The sequence below is a fragment of the Pelophylax lessonae genome (genome assembly GCF_965119305.1).
Source record: "Pelophylax lessonae genome assembly, chromosome: 4".
Lineage (NCBI taxonomy): Eukaryota > Metazoa > Chordata > Amphibia > Anura > Ranidae > Pelophylax > Pelophylax lessonae.
Window position 1 is genome coordinate 27,254,986 of NC_138771.1, and position 24,679 is coordinate 27,279,664.

General features: G+C 45.3%; 1 protein-coding gene across 1 annotated transcript in view; it reads left to right on the forward strand.

The window, feature by feature from the left end:
• Positions 1 to 24,679, forward strand: part of ADAMTS17 (ADAM metallopeptidase with thrombospondin type 1 motif 17) — a 540,263-nt gene that overhangs the window by 195,987 nt on the left and 319,597 nt on the right. Inside the window, exon 8 of the mRNA XM_082253049.1 lies at positions 18,276 to 18,381. Within this exon, the coding sequence (XP_082109175.1) occupies positions 18,276 to 18,381 (106 nt within the window). The remainder of the gene's footprint in view (positions 1 to 18,275; positions 18,382 to 24,679) is intronic.

Here is a 24,679-nt window from a genome sequence, read left to right on the forward strand (position 1 = left end):
CCGTTCTAAACACCCCCCCCCTGTTCTAAACACCCCCCCCCTGCTCTAAACACCCCCCCTGCTCTAAACACCCCCCCCTGCTCTAAACACCCCCCCTGCTCTAAACACCCCCCCTGCTCTAAACACCCCTCTGCTCTAAACACCCCTCTGCTCTAAACACCCCTCTGCTCTAAACACCCCTCTGCTCTAAACACCCCTCTGCTCTAAACACCCCCCTGCTCTAAACACCCCCCTGCTCTTAACACTTCCCAGTGCTCTTAACACCCCCCAGTGCTCTTAACACCCCCCTGCTCTTAACACTCCCCCTGCTCTTAACCCCTCAGTTATCTTGCCCCCCCCCGGCGCTCCTTAGCCCCCCAGTGCTCTTCAGCTCCCCGCAGTGCTTTTCATCTCCCCCCTATGCTCCCTGGCTCCCCCAGTGCTCTCCACCCCCCTGTGCTCCCTGCCTCCCCCCTCAGTGAGTTCCAGTTCCCCCCATGCTCTCCATCCCCCTGGTTTTCCCGTCCCCCCCCCCCAGTGCTCTCCACCCCTGCGCCTTCCAACCCACCTACAATGCTTTTCAAACCCCTCTTAATTCTCTCCAGTCCCCCCCCCCCCCGCGCCCTTCAGCTCCTCCAGTGCTCTCTGCTTGCCCTGTGCTCTCCGGCCCCCCTAATGCTCTTCTATCTTCTATCATGTCTGCAGTCTCTGACCTTCTTTTGTATCATGTCTGAAGTCTCTGACCATCTCTTGTATCATGTCCTCAGTCTCTGACCATCTCTTGGATCATGTCCTTAGTCTCTGACCATCTCCTGTATCATGTCCTCAGTCTCTGACCAACCATCTCTTGGATCATGTCCACAGTCTCTGACCATCTCCTGTATCATGTCCTCAGTCTCTGACCATCTCCTGTATCATGTCCTCAGTCTCTGACCATCTCCTGTATCATGTCCTCAGTCTCTGACCATCTCTTGTATCATGTCCTCAGTCTCTGACCATCTCTTGTATCATGTCCTCAGTCTCTGACCATCTCTTGTATCATGTCCACAGTCTCTGACCATCCCCTGTATCATGTCCACAGTCTCTGACCATCTCTTGTATCATGTCCTCAGTCTCTGACCATCTCTTGTATCATGTCCTCAGTCTCTGACCATCTCTTGTATCATGTCCTCAGTCTCTGACCATCTCTTGTATCATGTCCTCAGTCTCTGACCATCTCTTGTATCATGTCCTCAGTATCTGAGTTCTTTTGTTTTAGGTCCGTAGTCTCTTACCATCTCTTGCATCATGTCCTCAGTCTCTGACTATCTCCTTTAGCATGTCTCCAATCTCTTACTCAAACTTAAACACATTGATAATAGTATTAGCTATCTGTCTATGCCAAAGGTAGGACTGTGCAGGGGAGGCAGAGAGTGCAAAAGGGGGAACTGTGATTAGAGAGACGGGGGGGGGGGGCAGACTGCAAAGGGCACTGTGTGATAGGGGGGCTGGGAAATTTGTGCAATAAATATTCTTGGAGACATTACAAATTTTTGCGGGTGTTTTTACATTTTAAAGTAAGGGGGGGGGGGTGCCAGATATAGGATCCGCCCCGGGTGCCAAATGCTCTAGGTACGCCACTGTTCCACACTATGGATGTTGACCATGTGGGGCCGGACTGTGGCGATTGGGAGTAGAAAAGGTCCCCACATCAAAAAACAATGCCTCATCTTTGGTGTCATTGGAAGGAAATATTGACCCTTTATTGGTGTCAGTAGGAGGGATCTGCTCCATCATTGGTGTTATTTTGCCCAATTGTTGGTGTAATTGTGAGAAACTGTACCCCCTCACCGGTCTCATTGTGGGGAATTATGCCCCATTGTTGGTATCAGTGGAGGAAATAGTGCCCCAAGGGCCAGAAAAAGCAAGCAAAGGGCTGCATCTGGCCCCTGGGCCTTAGTTTGGAGACCACTGATGTATAGTAAAATACGTGAAAAAAAACAAGTGCCAAATGAAAGTGGCCAGTGCTACAAATCATACAATCAAAGACCTGAGCAAATCAATATTGCCATAAATATATATAAAGTGACCAAAATCATTGAAAGTGACCAGTGCTCTCAATTATAAGTCCTTATGTGATAAAAAAAAAAAAAATAGTCCATCCATTAATCAAATATTCCCCCCTAATATGTCAACACTGAAAGTTCTAATAGTGCTGCTATAGGGACAAATACTGGTGATGTAGCAGCAGGAGAGAGTTCCTCAGAAACATACAAAGTGCCCGGTGTCTCCACGCGTGTCCCCTTCTTGTTGCCTCACTCACCAGAAATCTCTTCCCTCAAAGGGGGTATCCAGCATCCACAGCTCCAACTGGTTGTATGTAGACATCCAGGACCAACCCCTAGGGTATTTCTTCTTAGTGTTACTTCCTCTCCCCTGCAATTTCAAACTTGTAAATGTTTAAAACAGACTCCTTAGCGTAATACTGTCAAAGTCCAATTTTATTCAAATAGTATTGCACTTACAGTAGAGTAAAATCATTCAGCGTGATACAGATCAGGAAGTCCAGGACGTGATGCGCTCCGCGGACCCGAAAACCGGAAGTGATACAATGATGCTGTGGCTCCGCCCTACACGTTTCGTCGCACTGCCGTCATCAGGAGCCGCCACTGTGATTTAGGATTATCTTAGTATAACATTATAGAAGTACAAACAGCGCAGCGCCAAACCCTCTCTTTGTTGTAATGAGGGAGTTTGCTTTGACAGTTAAAGCAGATCTAATACTATTTCATGAAAAAGTATTGCACTTACAGTAGAGTAAAATCATTCAGCGTGATACAGATCAGGAAGTCCAGGACGTGATGCGCTCCGCGGAGCCAAAAACCGCAAGTGATACAATGACGCTGTGGCTCCGCCCTACACGTTTCATCCCACTGCCGTCACCAGGAGCGGCCACTGTGATTTAGGATTATCTTAGTATAACATAAGTACAAACAGCGCAGCGCCAAACCCTCTCTTTGTTGTAATGAGGGAGGTTGCTTTGACAGTTAAAGCAGATCTAATACTATTTCATGAAAAAAGCACTGGGCCTCCGCTAAATGACCCTGAAAAGGATTTTTGTGGGGTGCAGCTATACTATGGGGGCACCCGAGCCGAACTGCAGCTCCGTGTGTCCATTCAGATACGGAGCCGTCGGAGCATGTGCGTGTAAAAGTAGGTGTCCCAATACTTTTGGTAATATCGTTTATGTATTTCAAGCATAAACCACGTTGATCTGCTTAGTTGAAATGCAGAAGAAGTCAGTATATACTGGGAACCCCTTATTGAAATCTACATAAAAGAAAAATATGGAAAGAGGAACAGCTGGAACAGATTGCAATGATTTCTTTAAAAACCGCCATAGCGGTTGATGTAGAGCGGCCGCTGTCCCTGCCTCTTGGCTGGATAAACATTATGGTGAACGTGGTTCAGTTAATAAAGTCGTGAGATGTGGATGAAGAACTCGACCTTAAATGTATCCATACAAGACGTTATGTTTCCTTTGCTGAGCTGTAAATATTATTAGAACAAAACGGACGCTGCGAAACCATTGTTTGTGGTCTGGCGTTCCTCTCTACGACGCAGGATGAGGTTACTTACGCTGGGTCACATCTGGTATCCTTTTTTATAAAGATTCAGACGTTTGTTTCTTGTTTATCATTTTTAGAGAAGACCTAAAATAAGGACATTTCTAACCAAGACGTTTAAAGCGGTAATTAACCCAAAACCAAAAATGTATTATATTGCAGCTTACCAATCATCAGGTGGCTGCATTAGCTTTCTTTTATTGGGGCTTTTTTTTCCCCTCCTTGTTTTCACCTGGGGATCTGGACAGCAGTGGCGGCCCGTCCATCGATGCATCCAGCCCCCTAATCTACATGCAGGGCGCCGGACGCATGGATTCCAGTGGGTTTTTTTTTTTTTTTTAAGCACCTGATTAGAGCCAGAGGCTCTAATAGGCTTCAAAAAAAGGTGGGATCGGGGCGCAGAACATTCACTATTATCACATTGATTCTCCTCTCACCCAATCAGGAAGTGGGTCGTGAGTCCCCTTTCATGATTGGCTGAAAAGAGAAGAGATTTTACTGGCCATTGGCCAGGAAGAGGGAGGAGACGCATGGCCAGAGGAGAGTCACAGCCACTTGGGAAAGGAGGAGGTAAGGATGCTGGCTGTCCGGCTGGCCAGCCTTCTGGCCATCCCGTGGGGGGGGGGGGGGGGGTTGGTGTATTTTAACTGCTGGCTGACCTGGAGGATGGTGGTGGACTTGCCACGCCGCCCGTGGGGGGGGGGGGTTGGTTTTGTCACCCACCCCCAAATTATCATGCACCAGCCGCCACTGCTGGCCAGTAACACACCTCGTGTATTAGACGGCCCCCATTCTGGGTGAAGGAGCAGAGGAGACACAGCAGCATTGTCAGTCTGGGGGGTAGTGTTAGATATAGTAGCAGAATTAAAAACACTAACAAATTGAAGCCGAACTCCAACTCACACTTTATAATCGGTTACAGAAAACCATTTTTTTCCTATTGGTGTAAGCCTGGGTTTACACTATTGCCAACACAGACATTGCATGTGATTCACACCCCATTGCTGTGCAGATCACATATGATGTCTGCTGTGAGATGCGAATCCAGCCATACAGTGATCGGGAGGGCCAAACACAGCGCCCAAATCCTCCTCTTGGCTGTGTCCTGTGATCACAGCCTTCAGGGGATCGCGCCACTGCGCAGCTGCGACCAGGTTCTCTTTCTGAGGGACATATGGGAACGTCCACTCAGAACGACGGAGCCCCCACCCGGCCGTTTATATACACTGACCGGGTGGGAGGAGGTTATACGATGCTCAATTGGTACTAAGGGGCCCAAAGTGTGCCAAGAAAATATCCCCCCACACCATTACCCCACCCCCACCAGCCTGAACCATTGATACAAGGTAGGATGGATCCATGCTTTCATGTCGTTTACTCCAAATTCTGACCCTACCATCTGAATGTCGCAGCTGAAATCCAGACTCATCAGACCAGGCAACGTTTTTCCAATTTTCTATTGTCCAATTTTGGTGATCCTGTGCAAATTGTAGCCTCAGTTTGCTGTTCTTAGCTGACAGGAGTGGCACCCGGTGTGGTCTTCTGCTGCTGTAGCCCATCTGCCTCAAGGTTGGATGTGTTGTGCGTTCAGAGATGGTATTCTGCATACTATGGTTGTAACGAGTGATTATTTGAGTTACTGTTGCCTTTCTATCATCTGAAACCTATCATCTGCCCGTTCTCCTCTGACCTCAACAAGGCATTTTCCTCCACACTGGATATTTTCTTTTTTTCGGACCATTCTCTGTAATCCTGAAAGATGGATGTGTGTGAAAATCCCAGTAGATCAGCTGTTTTTGAAATACTCAGACCAGCCCGTCTGGCACCTACAACCATGCAACGTTCAGAGTCACTTAAATCCCTTTTCTTCCCCATTCTGATGCGATGCTCAGTTTGAACTTCAGCAAGTTGTCTTTACCATGTCTAGATTCCTAAATAAATGCATTGAGTTGCTGCCATGTGATTGGCTGATTAGCAATTTGTGTTACCAAGCAATTGAACAGGTGTACCTAATAAAGTGACCGGTGAGTGTATATACTTTGTAGCGATTGGGGAATGTATTTGAATTGAAGCTTTTCTTTGTGCTTGGAGTTCTGAGTAAGATTTTCTTTTTTTAGCTGTTGTAAACAGCCAGAATGTCCTTAAATGCTGTTTTTAGGAGTAATGGAGTAATGGCTTAGTAAAACTATTATTCATCGTCTATTGTGCTATCACTTGTCAGAATGTAATTAAGTTTGTTCCATACTCCCCCACAATGTGCATAGGAGTGTGGGGGGGGGGGGGGCTTTTTAGTCTGCAAGGGTAAGATTTTTTTGCTGCAAAGTGCTGATTATGTAGTTCCAACATGTAAATGTTGGTTTGGCCTGGAGGTGAGGGTGATGGGAGAGACATCCATAAAGTTGAACTCCAAGCACAAAAAAATCTTCAATTTAAATACATGAGAATACAGATGACGTTTCCTTGCTTTGGGCAATATTAGCCAAAGCAAGACACTGCTTCTTTTATTTGTACCTTAAGGCCCCTTTCACACAGGTGATCTCCCATAGGGATCTGACAGGTCTGTCTCTGCAAAGTTAGCGGAGATGGACCAGTTATCCACCTGCTTAGTGGGGATCGGCGGCTCGATCCCTGCTGAGCAAAACGGAGTCCGCCGAGTGGAAAACGCATAAGGGCATAAGGTGCAGTATTTCCAGGTCTTATGCCTGATGTGGGTCTGCCATTGTTACCGGTGACACCTCCAACACATTTGAGTTGTGACCCCAGGTGTGAGAACTGAGACAATGACCATTCCGGCATCTTTGCCAAATCCAATTTGTTTTATTGAATTTAGGGGATGGGAGAAGGGAATGAGTGGGATACTCCTCTGGCTCAGCTTGGTAAACTTTGGGACACTTGAAGAAAAATGCCTTTTGGCCCTGTGTTGACGCCAGCTGAATACCGACCGGCGCTTTCTGACTAAAGATACTGAATAAATATAATTTTCAATCTGGCTTCAACAGTCAAAATGTTACTGAAACTCATGAGTTCTGGGGTTACCCTTACAATACTGTAGTACTAAAACTGTGCTGGAACCTCAACTTTAACTCAGAAGATCCAGGACTGTAGAACACTTGACTCCTGACATTGCTTTAGCTCAAAAGTCACTGAACAGCTCCCTCCAGCCCTTCACTGGCTGAGGTAGCTCTGTGTAGATACTTGTGCTGCTGCAACTCTTAACCTCGTGCACTTCACACTGTACATTGACACTTTAGGGCCCAAACTACAGGTGCCCCTTTTCACACTTCAATGTCCTCTACCTAGGTACCCTCTCTAATACTTCAGGGTCCTCTACCTAGGTACCTTCTGTAATACTTCCTCTACCTAGGTACCCTCTCTAATACTTCAGGGTCCTCTACCTAGGTACCCTCTCTAATACTTCCTCTACCTAGGTACCCTCTCTAATACTTCCTCTACCTAGGTACCCTCTCTAATACTTCCTCTACCTAGGTACCTTCTCTAATACTTCCTCTACCTAGGTACCCTCTCTAATACTTCCTCTACCTAGGTACCCTCTAATACTTCAGGGTCCTCTACCTAGGTACCCTCTCTAATACTTCCTCTACCTAGGTACCCTCTCTAATACTTCCTCTACCTAGGTACCCTCTAATACTTCAGGGTCCTCTACCTAGGTACCCTCTCTAATACTTCCTCTACCTAGGTACCTTCTCTAATACTTCCTCTACCTAGGTACCTTCTGTAATACTTCCTCTACCTAGGTACCCTCTCTAATACTTCAGGGTCCTCTACCTAGGTACCCTCTCTAATACTTCCTCTACCTAGGTACCTTCTCTAATACTTCAGGGTCCTCTATCTAGGTACCTTCTCTAATACTTCCTCTACCTAGGTACCCTCTCTAATACTTCAGGGTCCTCTACCTAGGTACCCTCTCTAATACTTCCTCTACCTAGGTACCCTCTCTAATACTTCCTCTACCTAGGTACCCTCTCTAATACTTCCTCTACCTAGGTACCCTCTCTAATACTTCCTCTACCTAGGTACCCTCTAATACTTCAGGGTCCTCTACCTAGGTACCCTCTCTAATACTTCCTCTACCTAGGTACCCTCTCTAATACTTCCTCTACCTAGGTACCCTCTAATACTTCAGGGTCCTCTACCTAGGTACCCTCTCTAATACTTCCTCTACCTAGGTACCCTCTCTAATACTTCCTCTACCTAGGTACCTTCTCTAATACTTCCTCTACCTAGGTACCCTCTCTAATACTTCAGGGTCCTCTACCTAGGTACCTTCTCTAATACTATCTCTACCTAGGTACCCTCTCTAACACTTCCTCTACCTAGGTACCCTCTCTAATACTTCCTCTGCCTAGGTACCTTCTCTAATACTTCCTCTACCTAGGTACCCTCTCTGGGTCCTCTGACTAGGTACCCTCTCTAATACTTCAGGGTCCTCTACCTAGGTACCCTCTCTAATACTTCCTCTACCTAGGTACCTTCTCTAATACTTCCTCTACCTAGGTACCCTCTCTGGGTCCTCTGACTAGGTACCCTCTCTAATACTTCAGGGTCCTCTACCTAGGTACCTTCTCTAATACTTCAGGGTCCTCTACCTAGGTACCCTCTCTAATACTTCAGGGTCCTCTGACTAGGCACCCCCTTTAACAATTAGTTGACTCCTGGATCCCTAGAAACTTCTCCGGAGTGGTCCCCTCTGACACTAAGCAGACCACCAGGGGCAGTCCACAGTACTCATGACCTTTGTAGGCTTTCCTGGAACTGGACCCCTCTCGCTCTCCGCTGGTTCTCGGCACACGGATCCCCCCTGCAGCTCAGCTTCACTCTGGGTTCCCAGGCCGCCACCCGGGACACCCACTTCCTCTGACAGGAGGAGAGACAGCCGTACTCTCCCTCCTGGGACTTTGCTTCCCACCAAAGACGCTGTGTCATGCGTTCTCTTCAAACATATACCCACTCCCAGAATCCTCTGCGGCAGAATCTGCCTTCTGGGGCAGATACCGAGCCACTGATTGGGTTTCCTCCACTGCCCTATGAGAATCCTCTCACAGAGCCAATGGGGAGACTGCCCTCTCAGTAACCTCAAATGGGAGACATGACAGCCAAGCTGAAATCATGTCCCTGCTGTTAGGCAGCCAAGGCCCACTATACTTTTGCCTAGCACCTACCCTGTAGGGTGCTACATATAAAAAAAATAAAACATTTTGCATGGCCATTTGTCTTGGTCTGGTGAATCGGCATGTACATTCTTATGCGAATTGGGCAAAAACAAATGTTATTGAGGCTTTTTTCTCTTGTGAATGAATGTTCTTTTATTCATGGGTCATAGTAAAATTCCACATTGTTGCCACTAGATGGGGTTGAGGAGCATAGGAAATACATATGTCTTTATAATAAGTCCATCAGTTACATTTATCTTCTCAATTCCCCTAACATTTTCAGGAATTGTTACATTGTACTTCTTGTTACAAAGATTTATGTATTTACTATGCTCCTCAGCACCATCCATTGGCCATAAAACAATATTTTTTTACTGCCCAAAATTAAACAACATTAAGGCCCCTTTCACACGGGCAGTGCACTCGACGGACTCCGTTTTTCTCAGCGGGGATCGATCCGCTGATCCTCGCTGAGCAGGCGGATGACAGCTGTGTCTCCGCTTACTTTGCAGAGATGGAGCTGTCCGATCCCCGCTCTCCTCTATGGGAGATCAGATGAAAACTGACCCCTTGTCTGTTTTCATCCGATCTGATCCTGAAGACGGATGGAAAATAGGGTTTCCATCCATCCGGATTTCATGGACCGGATCAGATCAGAGAGCAGCGGGAGTCATCGTAGATGTCTCCGCTGACATCCGCTGCTCCATAGGGGTGTATGGAGCATCCGATCAGGTCCGCCTGAAAAACTGACAGGCGGACTGGACCGGAAAGCTTGTGTGAAAGGGGCCTTTATCTCTCCTGTGATGGTAGAGGCGAGTAGTAATGGCTGGGAGTGTCTAAGCAACGTGCTAGCAGCAAGGCAGGCCTGGGGTGCCATCTCTGGGAGTTTTTCAGCCAGACTTAGTAAGGTTTGTAAATGGCCTGCACTTATAGAGAGGGCATCGTTCATCTTTAAAGTGATTTGTAAATCATCTTTTTTTTTTTTTTTTTTTTTTTTTTAATAAAATAAATAAACATGTTAAACTTACTTGCTCTGTGTAATAGTTTTGCACAGAGCAGCCCCGATCCTCCTCTTCTGGCATCCCCCCAAAAGCGCTCCTGGCTCCACCCACTCACCAAGTGCCCCTATGGAAAACTGCTTGCTATGGGAGCACTCTTGCTTTTTTTTTTTCATTTTGGATAGGGTAAGGGAGGGTTATAACCCCTGTCAGGTTTTATTTTTGCCATCTGTGTCTCATTGGACAGATTTCCCTTCTCATCCTGTCCCGAAACCAAACAGGAAGTGACAGGAAATTCCTCCAACGTGAACAAATCCCAGAACTAATGTCCCCATCGGAAAATGTATCTTACGGTTTTGGTGACAACCCACAGTTGTCAGGGGTTCTAATCCCTCTCCACTGTACCCAAAACTAAAAAATAATTTAACACCTTCCTGCCGGCCTGTATTGGATTGAGGGCCGTTGAGCGTCCATATGACGTCCATCCGATTCCGACGCTCATTCGCAGCAATTGGTGATGAGCTGTGTCTGTTGGACACTGGTCATCACCAAACAGGGTAAAGCTCCAATGACGTAGACTCTTGACCATATGATCAGCTGTGTCCAATCACAGCTGATCACATGTAAACAAATGCTGGTTATCGTCATTTCCTTTCTTCAGCGCTGTCACTGTCTGAGGAAAGGAAAGCTGATAACCAGCTTTCCTGTGACAGGGGAGATTTACACTGATCATTAGTGCCCTAATAACCAGTGCAGCCCAATCAGTCCAGCATATCAGTGCCGATCAGTGCAGCCTAATGGTGCCGATCAGTGCAGCCTATCAGTACTTCCTCAGTGCCCATCAGTGCAGCCTATTGGTGCCCATCACTGGTTCCTATAAGTGCTTCATTAGTGCCCATCAGTTCAGCCTATTGGTGCCCATCACTGGTTCCTATAAGTGCTTAATTAGTGCCCATCAGTTCAGCCTATTGGTGCCCATCACTGCTGCCTATAAGTGCTTCCTTAGTGCCCATCAGTGCAGCCTATTGGTGCCCATCACTGCTGCCTATAAGTGCTTCCTTAGTGCCCATCATTGCAGCCTATTGATGCCCATCACTGCTGCCTATCAGTACTTCCTCAGTGCCCATCAGTGCAGCCTATTGGTGCCCATCACTGCTGCCTATAAGTGCTTCCTTAGTGCCCATCAGTGCAGCCTATTGGTGCCCATCACTGCTGCCTATAAGTGCTTCCTTAGTGCCCATCAGTGCAGCCTATTGGTGCCCATCACTGCTGCCTATAAGTGCTTCCTCAGTGCCCATCAGTGCAGCCCAATCAGTGCAGCCTATTGGTGCCCATCACTGCTTTCAGTGCTTCCTCAGTGCCCATCAGTGCAGCCTATCAATGTCCATTAGTGCCGCCTCATCAGCACCCATCAGTGAAGAAGAAAAATTACTTATTTGCAAAAATATTTTTTTTTTTCATTTGTTTAGCAAAAAAATAAACCCAGTGGTAATTTAATTCCACCAAAACAAAGACCTATTTGTGTGAAAACAAATGATAAAAATGTCATATGGGTACAGTGTTGCATGACCGCGCAATTGTCATTCAAAATGTGACTGCGCTGAAAGCTGAAATCTAGCCTGGGCAGGAAGGGGATGAAAGTGCCAGTAATGAAGAGGTTAAATATGACAAGCCAAGCAGTTAGCCTTTTTATTAGGGGGTGAGAACTGGAAGCCTGTGTAAGGACCGTATACGACTGTTGTGGAGGTCTCTGAAGATTGACCTTCATTCTTTACTATGATAAATGTACAAATGGGTCTCGGATGTCTCAGGAAGCAAATGAAGCCCAGATGGTTTATCTGAGGTCACTTCAAGTGAAAATAAATGGTTTATACGAGGAGACCCCATCAGATTTTCCATGGAAGTAGAGAAATTCCGTCAGCTTTTCAGTCCAGTCTGAGAACCTGTCCCGGGGTAACCTATGGAGAAGCCGGCTGTGTGGAAACTCAGTGTAACCCGGCTAACAAGCGTATACAGGCCCGTCATTCACCCCCGTATCTACACATCTGTCTGAACGAAGCAATGCTACTGTTCTGCAGAGGGAAGCCGCTGATATGAAATGTGCAAGCTTTCATTTTCTGTTCCCAGGATTTCGATGTGAATGAGGGTTTAATTAAATTCAGACGTATTTGATGCCTGTGAGAAACAAGCCTGGTACATGGATCTCTGTGTCAGGACAAGCAGCTATTTAAAGGGTTAGGTCACCTTTACCAAAAAAAATTGTCTGTGCAGGTAAGGGGTGTCTGTAGATAAAAACAAACTGTACGGCTTTAATTAAAGTTAAATAATGCCCTTGGTTTAGGTGTAGTTGTAAGAAAGTCTAGTATGAGCCATGGGCGTCCACAGAATTTTTTTCAGGGGGGGGGGGGGCATCATTTTAAGGTCATCCATGCTCTGCCCCTTTTTGAAATTGATCCTGTTCCCTTAAAGCATGTTATACAGCACAGTCCTTGTGCTGTGTAATTCGGCCCCCACGTATTACCTAAAATACCTGGCTGATCCTGCCTGGCTATGTCCTCCCCTCTGTAAACTGACCACGGTATATCATGGCTGCTGAGCCCTGACACTGTGGTCAGTTTATGTGCCTCCTGTCCTCCGCAGCCCTCCTGTCCTCCTCTGTCCTCTCTCCCCCCTCCCTCCCTGCCTGTCTGCTCCTGTGTCAGTGCCCCTTCTGCTGCTGTAGTTTCATTTAAAGTTTCATATCCTGTCTACAGTCTGTTTAATAATCCTGTGTGCCCCTGTGTCTGTGTTTTATAAAAATAAGTCATTTTTTACAAGTTTTCAGAGCGCCAATCGCCGCTCACGTGACCCACTGCCTCTCCCCCTCCCCTCCTCCTCCCGACTGATGACCGCGAGGAATCCTCGGCCCCACCTATTGCAGACAGCTGTCTGATGGGGAGAGAAGAGAGCCAACGCGTCACGTGAGCGGTGCTCGGCACCTTGAAAACTGGTAAAGGACACCTTATTTTTTTTAAATCCATACATAGGGGCACACAGGATTATTAAACAGACCAGACAGGATGGTATAAAGTGTTTTAACAACCACTTTAAAGGGGAAGTTGAGATTCCAGGGGGGTCATTTGCCCCCCCTTGCCCCTACCTGCGGATGCCCATGGTATGAGCTAAAATGAGGAGACCATTGAATGTGCATGTAGGCAGGTGTAGTTTTGGCCTTCTCGCAAGGGTGGCGCTGTGCAGCGGCTGCCGGGTGGGAAAGCAGACGAGGGGGATCCCATGTTCCTCTAAAGGCCTCCATAGGCATCATCAGGGGAGCTGCTGTCTAATTGGATGCTGCTGCCCTGGTGACCCCCGCAGCTATTTTTGGTGTGGGTGTTCTGCCAAAAAATTCAACTTGCCAAAATCTTCAACACTACGGTACATGAGCAGTTGCCTCTTTTCACAGACCACTGGGTAAGGAGGAAAAAAGTTGTTGCCGCCTTGGAGGCAGCCATGTTGTTGATTAGTAGTGGGCATAACTAACAATGTCCAGTCATTATAGCGTGTACCGGAGGGTATAGGCTGCCAGTGGTCTTTGAAAACAGTAGCTTGTCGAAATATCCAATTATTCCTGCTGTAGAGTCACCGGAAGTGACGTGGTTGGAGATTTTGGCGAGTTGGAGTTTTCAGCAGAACACCGACAATGCTAATAAATAGCACTGTCCCACTTTGGTTGGCACGCATTTTGCGAGTCGTTAGGTCAAGGACAGAACCCACACTGGCTAGGGACAGACCATTTAGCATAGGGAGCGGTTTCTGTGGAGGAAGAACAAATTAGGGACCTTCACTGTACCTTGGAAATCATCCCTTCCTGTTCGAGTACCTGTAGCAATCCGCCTCACAGCCACCTCCTCTGTCGGATGCTGTCGAGTATCAACCGGGTGTGTAGATCTCCTCTGTGTGGTTCATTGTAAGTGCTCTGGCCATTGGGAATGTGTAAGCCGCCACTGTTGTACTTCTTCATACGTTGCAGTTTATACACATTACACCTGGTCTCCGTGTAAGCCCTCTCCCCCGTTTGTCACTGGATACTGCTCCGCGCCCACACGCATGTTCATGTTTCCAAGCACAAACTCAATGCAAGACATGCAGGGCAGCCATCTGAAATTTTGAGGCCCCCTTACACATTCTAAGACCTACCCCCCAAATTACATTGCATGTGATCCTGAAGCATTATCACAGTAGCTATCACCCCTAAACTTCACAGAGTAAAAAAAGAATATACGCCTGTAGTCAGCAGGAGGAGGAATATTCCCCCATCATTGGTGTCAGCGGAATGAATAGAGCCCCATTGTTTGTGTCAGTGGGAGGAATAGTGCCCCATCATTGGTATCATTGGAATGAATAGTGCCCCATCATCGGTGTCAGTGGGAGAGGAATAGTGCCCCATTGTTGGGGTCAGTGGGAGAAATAGTGTCCCATTGTTGGGTCAGTGGGAGGAATAGTGCCCCTTTGTTGGGGTCAGTGGGAGGAATAGTGCCCCCATCATTGGTGTCAGTGGAATGAATACTGCCCCATCATTGATGTCCGTGGAATTAATAGTGCCCCATTGTTGGGGTCAGTGGAAGGAATAGTGCCCCTTTGTTGGGGTCAGTGAGAGGAATAGTGCCCCATCATTGGGGTCAGTGGGAGGAATAGTGCCCCATCATTGGTGTCAGGGGAATGAATAGTGCCCCATCATCTGTGTCAGTGGAATTAATAGTGCCCAATTGTTGGGGTCAGTGGGAGGATTAGTGCCCCATCGTTGGGGTCAGTGGGAGGAATAGTGCCCCATCATTGGTGTCAGTGGAATGAATAGTGCTCAATCATTGGTGTCAGGGGAATGAATAGTATCCCATTGTCGGTGTCAGTGGAAGGAATAGTTGCCCCATCATTGGTGTCAGTAGAATGAATAGTATCCCATTGTCGGTGTCAGTGGAAGAAATAGATGCCTCATCATTGGTGTCATCGGAAAGGAATATTGCCCGATCATTTTATATCATTAGAATAAAAAGTGCTCCATCATTGGTGTCAGTGAAAGAAATCTTGCCCCATTGTTGGCGTCAGTGGAAAAAATGGTGCCTCATCTTTGGTGTCAGACAGTGGAATTGTGCCTCGTTTCAGTGACTATAATAGAGCCTGATATCAACGGGTGAGAAAGTCCCTAAAGGCCAGATAAAGGCAAGCAAAGGGCCACTTCTGGCCCATGGGTGGAGTTTGGAGACCTCTGGTCTAGATGATGGCAATCTCATGTACTGGTATTAGGAAAGGTTGGCATACAAGGGACTCTCCGAATATATACACAATCAGTGTAAGACCTGTTTTGCTATCTCTGTACAAGCATGAGTTTTTGTGCAGAAGTATGTAGATATCCGGTTCTCCTTGATAATGATTCCTAATATAGGTAGGTTAATCCTAGTCATTGCAGCGTTTTTCTTTTTTTTTTTTTATGCTGGAAATCACCACGTCTACTTTGAAAATTTTTATTCAGCTGCTGGGACAGCTGGAGCTTGACCTCTGACACCAATATCAGTTACACATAGGGGAGTAGCTATTGGCAGTATGATAATTGTGCATTTATTAAAGGCCTCTCCCCTGGTGACCAGTTGGGGGGAATAATGAGTCATGTGTTTATGTGCCCTCGCTGACTCGCCAGTAACCAAGCATTATGGTACTGTACTGTGCACTTGGCTTGCAATTTCCAAACTCAATTTGCTTTGGTTTATATAGCATAATCTCATTTCTTGGTATTCCACATTCTGAAATATGTTTGTAGCGGAGCTCCAATACCCAGCATAGGTATCTCCGCTGTATAATCCTTGAAGCTGAGGAAGTACAAAAAATATCCAAGGCAAAATCCCCCCCAGTAACTGGAGGAAACGCAGTTCTGGGGTGCCAAGAACTCTTTTTATTCAGCTACAGCTGGCTTTTATGAAACTCCCCATGCAAGGGGTTTCTTAAATCGTATTCCAGGGGCATTCCCCGCTGGACCTGAGAGGGGACTATGGACAAGTAAACATTTCAGACTCCTCCTCTGTGCCTGAGAGATCATTGCCTAAGAACACTTTTTAATTCAATTATCTCTCAGGTACAGAGAATATACAATATTTGCAAACACCGTAAGCCACATTTTAATATTTCAGAACCCCACGAAAGTCTCATCACCGAATAGCCGGGATCTGAGCGCACACTTTGTCAAAATATCACTCAGATCCCTTCGCTGGTTCGGAAACGCCATTGGAGTGAAGTTTTGACCGGTCGGCCACGAGGCGAAGCCCCAGAAACCGTTCCAGAGAAATATAGGCTCGACCGGTCTTCTTTCGGGAGTTCTCACATGAATACCGTAGAAGGCTCCCCCTGGCTGCCAACATACGAATATTCCCCCTGTTCGGTGGTTTAGGTCTCCCGGGCGCCATTCTCATAATGGTTCGGGAAGTTGGATGGGCAGCGGTATCAATTTACCCAGGTGTTCGTGGGGTTGGGTAGCGAATTTAGTTCCAGGTCGTCTATGACCATGTACCGCTGCCCATGGAGAGACAAAATGGCCACCGTTTGTTTGCACACGTGCGTTCGGCGATAAGAACGATGGCCACATAGGGGAAAAAATTTGCTTAAAAGTAATTTGCGGTTAACAGCCAAGGAGGGTTGGGTATTAAAAGATGCAAACCCATGGACCATACAGATGGGGTTCGGTAAACGAATGGAGGGTATGGACAGCTGAACAAAGGAAATGAAAAGTGTATGACAAGTGTCCATTCTGCTACAATGTTTGAGAGCAAAAAACCTATGAACTAATTTTCCTACTTATTATCAAAAATAGCTTTAAGTGATATGTCAGATAGTTTGTATATGCGCTCCTAGGTCACAGGGTACCTAGGCGCAAAAAGGGATAATTATGGGTGCCACATCCTTGATAGTGGAATTGGAGGATAGAAGAAAAAGAAATTTGGACTTTATTGGCACTGGTATTAAAAATGTATATTTTTATTGAAAAATCACAGGAAAACATTTATAACGAAGACAGAAAAGAAATATACAAAATAACAAACATACAGTTTACATACAATGAAATCAGGCGGCAAAGCCTCAAAACGGTGTGCAAATTAAATCGCACAGCCTATTAGGTAATTATAATTGTAACAACAATCACATATATCACAAAGTAACCTGTATTCATAAGGCGGCCATAGAGAGGGATGGTAACCGTCTCTGGAGGTCGTCTGTACAATGTGAATAAACAGATGTTGAGTTAAATCCCAGTTGCCCTACATGTTTCGCTTAACATAGTAAGCTTCCTCTGGAGCGCGTGGTGTAAGCAAACATCTGAAAGGAGGTTCAGGTGATAAAACTTTGTAATGAACTGGGCCTGGTAGGCTACAAAGCGTAACGAGGGGGTCGGTACGTTGTGGTTGGAGCAAAATAGGTCCTGATAGGATCATGGACACCCTGTCATGGACACCCGGTAACGAAATAATAGAGGGGCCAGATAGAAGAAGACCCCACGGCCTTCGAATCCAAACGGAGGAAGGCGAGGTGGGTACACCTCATATGCCTAAGACCCTGGTATATCCAGGCAAAGGTTTGCTCCAGGTCCAACGACCACACATACACCCCCCCGGATGGGGATAACGCCTTGTATGTTTGTTATTTTGTATATTTCTTTTCTGTCTTCGTTATAAATGTTTTCCTGTAATTTTTCAATAAAAATATACATTTTTAATACCGGTGCCAATAAAGTCCAAATTTCTTTTTCTTCTATCCTTTAAGTGATATGTGTTTCCGTGTTATTTTAAGGATATTCAGATATTGAACCCTTAGGTCCATTACACATGCACACCTACAAACCTCTACCACATAGAGGCTGTCATTGCTGACCTTTCGTCTAAAAATGCTAGTTACCTGGCTATAATGGTGCCCCACAGGCTTCAGTACTTTTTGAGTCCTGGACTTGAAAAACAAGAGCCATCCTTGCATGTCTTTGGAGCTCGTTTGCATGTTCGGCAATTTGTGGTTTTCATTTTATCATTGGGTGTTTGGAGCCTTATCTTGTAATCATAGTGCCATAGGCAACTGTAGCTCAAAGCCCTCAATCTGCCCATCTCTGTGGTTTAGGGTGCTTACTAATGGGGCTCCTCAAGGCTCCCCACATGGAATGAACAAACAAGTCGGCCTCATTCCAATGACATTGGCCTTAACAAAGCTGTATTATTCTGTGACTGGAGCACAGAAGAGTCAAAGATCATGATAATTAAGCACTTTTTGGGTGGAACCTCTCAGTGAGGCTTGGTCTGGGCGGACCCTTCTGTGATCTAGTCCTGGAACACAAGCCTCTCCAACTTCATCACAAAATATGGTATCTATTTACCTTCACTGTGATTGCTGTTTTGTGCTCCAAAACAATACTATACTTTTTGCAAATTGTTGTTACTCTGGTAATGCGTCAGTAAACAAAAAATCGATGACATTAATGTTTACAACCTTTAATCATTCTTCAATTTTATCTACAGGAATCGCCTACCTTGGGGGAGCATGCAGCCCTAAGCGTAAATGTGTTCTGGCAGAAGATAATGGTCTTAATCTGGCCTTTACTATAGCTCATGAGCTTGGTCACAAGTAAGATTTTTTTAAATATTTCATCACTGTACTTTTTTGGTGTGTGCAAAGTCATGTTACACTGTTTTACCTAAACCACTGGGAGGGAAAGCTATTAAGTAATTGAATAAATCAAATATATTTGTTTAAAAGTTGCATTGTTCTTATACAGTTATATGAAGAATGTGATTCTTGCATCTAGTCTAGAGCTTACATATGTGGATGGAATAATGTAGCATTCCGGACGCTTAGCTTGCATTTAAGATCAGTTTAAAGTGGTTGTAAATGTCTCGTTTTTTTTTTTATACTAACCCCCTCCCTTCTGTCCAGTGCCCCCACAGCAAGCAGCTTGCTATGGAGGCACCCAAGCCCAGTCACAGCTCCCTGTGTCCATTCAGACACGAAGCTGCAGTTTGTCCCTGCCCCCTTTCTCACCTGATTGGCTAACTGAGTTTGACAGCTGTGGGAGCCAGTGGCGAAACAGCTGTGTCTCAGCCAATCAGGAGGGAGAGTCCCGGACGGCCTAGGGACTCGTGGACATTTCTGGACAGGGATCGGGCTCAGGTAAGTATTAGGGGGTGCTGGGAGGCTGCTTCACACAGAAGGCTTTTTATCTTAATGCATTAAGATAAAAAACCTTCTGACTTTACAACTCCTTTAATATCCTTAGGATAGATTTTGATACAAGTTATTTCTAAAAAGAAATGAATACTACACAAAATAAAAGTTTATAGTGTGGAAATACATATTGCTTAGTAATATATGGAGGTAAGGAACATGTGCACACCACAATAAGAGTTACATAGGAGAATAACTGCCGTAGGCTTATAAAGCATGAAGACTAAACATTCATGAAAACATTTGTTCAAAAGTATTTTGAACATTGTAAAGCAGGGGGAATCTGATACCTTTATAGATTGATTGAGAGGAGCCCGAGGTGTTAAAGAGAAGAGAAAGGGGGGCTGCTTCTACCCCACTTCCTAATGGGAGGATAGGCGTGACCGGCCTGATTAGTGGCTCCTATCATAAGGTATGGATCCCTTTGACCCTATATCTCAAAACGAGAGGTAGTTTGGTCTATAGCCCAGTAAAACCTACTAATGACTATACAATTTAACAAAGAAACAACTAATATCAAGAAACTGGATGCAATCACTCCAGGTAGACTGCAATCGGGACGGGTGAACCAGAACAGGACATCGTTGTCCCTGAATTAGGAGTCCGCTGATGTGCATCTCCCACCTTCCTAAAGTGGATGTAAACTCTCATATAAACCCAGTAAAGTGAACAGCCTCAGATGATACACAGAGATGAAACAAATCTCCCTACATAAGTTTTATTTGTATATCTGCTGTCTTCAGCTTTCTACACTTTTTAGAAAGTGAACCTCGTGTTAGAATTTTGTTCCTTCTGTTCCAGCACTGGGAGTGTAGTCTAGGCATACACTGTGTGACAGCTGATTGGAGGAAAGACACACACCCCCTCTCCACATAGGCAGAGAAAGGAAGAAACATGCAGTTATGCTATGAATAGGCCAGCTTTCTGCTAATCTATCTCTATGTATCCACCCTGACGCAAATTTCCAGCTGCATTTATCTCCTGTGTGGGAGACCTTATCAGGAGTTATCATGCTGTGACAGTTGTCACTAGAATATGTGTCCTTTCTAGTATATTTCCCCTCTACTCATTTTTGTTGGTAGTTCTAAAATTTCAGATTTCCATTCTGTCCTGGTGACATTGGTTCCCAGGACATGAGGTGAGGGCGAGTCTCCCCACAGTGACACAGACAGAAATTAAGAATAAAGAGGAGTGACCATGTGGATATGCTATGCCTGACAAGTGTTGGGGATACCATTTTGGATATCTTTTACTGACTCTGGGATTAATTTAATAGTTGAAGATTTGTTGATCCTGTAAGTGACGTCCAAACTCCATAGTGCAGTCATATTTGGTTACCCAAACAGAGAACAGGGAACAGTCTGCTATTAAGAACCTGTTCCATAGACTACAAATTGTGCAATCCCGTATTCCCATCAGTTCATTTTCCCTCCCGTTTGGTTTCATAACGTGAGGATTAATATACAATCTAGAAATGGTCATTCCTTTATATGGTCCCGGCGTCTGCCCAGGAAAAGACTTTCTTTGCATGTGCCGTATTTCAGATAATGTATTGTCTGTACAGCCCTGAAGAAGCTTGTGGTGATGCGTGTCGGCTTTGAAGACCTACACTACATATTAGGACTTATTGTACTCGTTGATATTCCTAATAGGAATATTTTTAATCTGTATTGGTTTGTGTCTATGTAAATGATTTTAACTTTTTCTTGGATATAATAAAAGCATGTATTTTATATCATTTTGATTATCCCTCCTTTGTGGCCTGAAAAGACCAATTTTTTCTTCCCTTTTTTTCTCTGTAAGCAATTAAGAATGTCAGAATTTCCAACCCTGCTTCTCTCTACTCAAAATAAATGAAATTTTCCAAAGTAGCTTTATATGGTGGATTGAAAAAGGAATTCACTGGGTCATTGACCTTCTCTATTTGTGGCAGGTAAATTCTTGATAAGATCTCTGTTCCCAAAAACAAAAAAAACTTCAAGGAAAAACGTCATATACTTACAGCTTACATAACATTTGCTCTAAAGATCCTGGTATTTTCCCCTACCTTCTTCCTACAGCTGACCTGTATTTAAACATCAGAACAAAAGAATATCAGCTTGTATTTTAATGCTCCTTTCCTGGATATTCAATTCCAGTAATGCCTCGTTTCCACTGATGACACTTTTCCACTGCAAGTACCGGCTCGGCTCCACTCGGCTCTGCTTGGCTCGGTTTGGTTTTCCACTGCATGGTACCGCATGGTACGGTGTTGGAACGGTTCGGTATGGTTTGCTTTCCCACTATTAGTAAGTGGGTGGGATAACAACGATTCTCTGTCCAATCAGTAGCTAGTAGTGACAAACAGTCAAGACTGCATGCAAAAGATTGTGGGATATGGTACCGGTACGGCCCTCTTGGAACCACAACCGAGGTGGTACTGTTTAAGCGAGCCGTACCGTTCGGTTCCATGCAGTGGAAAAGCGCCACCGTACCGAACAGTTCCAACACCGTACCATGTGATACCATGCAGTGGAAAAGCGCAAAAGCGAGCCGAATAGTTGGGTTCCATGCAGTGGAAAAGCGCCATGAGCAGTACGGTTTGGTAAAGTTCAGTACGGTTCAGAACGGTACACCTTGATCAGGCTTGCGTTTCCACTGCCAACAGTACCTCAACAGTGTAGCTCCACCCTGTTGGTATGGTACTAATGTGCTTGGTACCCCAACGAAAGGGTCCAAAAAAAGTGGTATGGTACGGTTCGGAATTAGGGTACCATTCACAACTTTTGACAATGGAAACGCCAAAAATTGCGTACCGAACCGTACCGCTCAGTGGAAACGAGGCATTAGAAACCCATGGTTGGAGGCTTAAAAAGAGGATAAAGGCTTCTTAACTGCCGTTGCGGAATTAACTTATTTGTACTTAGTGAAACAGAATGATAAAATATCACAAGGCCATAAAGAATATGGGCAGAACAAGATTACATCAAGCAGTGCTATCAGTAATAATGTTAATTTTTTAAAGCCCAACTAATATCAGAGCTAATAATTAAATTCACTGTGGATACCAGAATATTGAAATACCAGATGGCGTCATCCACTCCTCATAATGACCAGTGAACGGACTGATGATGAATAAATGCCTCCAGACTGATTACTTAGGACCTTCGTTTACACTGATTACCCAGCTCATCCTCTCACCAGAATGATGAACAGTGTAATGGTCTTGTTACCTGTGATTTCCCCCTACCCCACCCAGTCTGATATTTTGTGGCTTTATCCAGACCACCTGGACTGATTAATTGCAGTTTGTTTCCCCCCCCCCGGGACTGATGACTCAAATTCTCTTCCCACAACCCTATCTGACTGGCTAGCATGCTCAATGTTGCTGGCCCACTATGTTCACGTATTTCCTTTGTACAATGCTGTAACTGGCCCACAAAGATCATTTACTCTGCTCCTCCACTGGTGACCATAACCATCCCTTGACCAGAACATTTGCATCCAAAAGGGTCTCAAGGCTCACCTCTTCACCTCTCACTGTTATCCCATGAATAAACCCCTTAAAACTGATAATCCCCCTACCACCACTTCCCCAAATTGAAAAACTATGCCCACTAGTCTGCAGACAGGGGCAGATGAAAGCAGGCACATGAATGCATGAATACAGCCCCCATACAATCATATCTTCCATGCTAATTGTACGCCATCATTCAAGCACATATCTGTTGGCCTGTAAACAATTTGGAAGACCTCTACATGGGATGGTTGCAAGAAAAGTTGGCCTAAAGTAACCTTACAGATTATCATTACGGTTCATCATGTTAAAATTGACCGATATCAATAACAGAATCAAGGAAGGTGGGAGCTATAGAACAGCTCCCTAGAACGGCTGCATTGAGGGATGCTCACACAAACTGTATACATTTAGAAAAAAATCTTTATTGAAGAGCAAACAGACACAATGTCTAAAAACCCCCAATAGGGGGAACAGTGTACAAAATATATAAAGGATTCAATTGTGGAAGATAACCGACAAACACAACAATCAACATGAAACAATGACTCACACACACGAGGCCGGCCACACATTCACACCGGAAGATCTGACCAACAGAATGACACACAGGCTGCATACGTTCCTATTCGGAATCTATGGATGCTGCTCTGTTATGGATCTGTTGGTCGGCATGCCACAGTTGCAAAAATTGCACCACAAAGATATGACTGAATCACTTCAATTAAAGGTGTCATCACAGTGCAATACACATATTACATGTAGTATATGCCTTTTGTGTCAGCATACTGCTTAAAATTGACCGATATCAACCCTGTGTGTTGTGTATTTGTGGTGTTGTCCCACGTGCCCTATGCAGCAGAAATGACCCTGGCTATTGTTAGCCTTCTCCTGGCACAGGACAGCCATCAAACTGTGTTACCTTAGTTCCACTATTCTGGCCCTGAAAGTAATCACCTTAACTACTTAAGGTCCGGAAGGTTTTACCCCCTTAACCACTTAAGCCCCAGCCCTATTTCGGACACTTTTTGTTCACGCGTTAAAACCAGTATTTTTTCCTAGAAAACTACTTAGAACCCCCAAACATTATATATATTTTTTTAGCAAAGACTCTGGAGAATAAAATGTCGGTCATTGCAATATTTTTTATCACGCGGTATTTGCGCAGCGGTCTTTAAAGCGCCATTTTTTTGGAAAAATTTTGAAAAATCACATTTCACTAATTTTAAAAAATACTAAACAGTAAAGTTAGCCCATTTTTTTTGTATATTGTGAAAGATGATGTCACGCCAAGTAAATAGATACCCAACATGTTACGGTTTAAAATTGCGCCCCCCCGTGGGATCGCGACAAACTACGTTCAATAGAGATCTCAATCTTCGACGCTTTAAATTTATTTAACGGTTACCAGTTTTGAGTTATAGTGTAGCTCTTTTTTTAAAATTATTGCTCACGCTCTGGCGTTCGCGGCGATACCTCACATGTGTGGTTTGAACATCGATTTCATTTGCGGCTCCACTTCCGTATACGTTTTTTTTTTGTGCGCGAGCTAACGGTGACGGGGGCGGCTAAATTTTTTTTTTTTTTTTCCCATTTATTTTATTTATTTTTTTAACTTTATTAAAGTTTAAAAAAAAATAAAAATCTGATCACTTTTATTGCTGTCAAAAGCAATGTAAACATCCCTTGTGACACCAATATGTAGTGACAGGTACACTTTATGGAGGGATCGAGGGTCTAAAAGACCCCAAACCCCTCCACTACACTTCCCTGTATGCAAAACGCCGAAAACGGCATTTTTGCATACAGCCGTTTTTTAAATTTGCCGCCTTTTGCAGCACAGTAACCCGGACGTGACGTCATGGACGCCGCCTCCGGGTTACGTCATCGGAGACCCGATCGATGCCGTTTCCGGCATTCATCGGGACTCCATCCAGTCGGCGGAAGTGCCGGCTGGGTGCTCGGGGCTCCCGGTGGGACGGGAGCCCCGAGCAAAGCCACGGAAGGCGGCGGGAGGGGGGGGGGGGACGTCCCCTCCCGCCCCCCGGGTACCGATCGAGCGGCTCCCGAGCCGCATCGGTCGGTACCGACGGAAAGCCGACCGTCGGCTTCAAACCACGGTACCGGGATGGTGCCTCTAGCTAGAGGCATCATCCCGGTATAACACCGCAAAGTTTACTGACGTAGATCTACGTTAGTATGTGG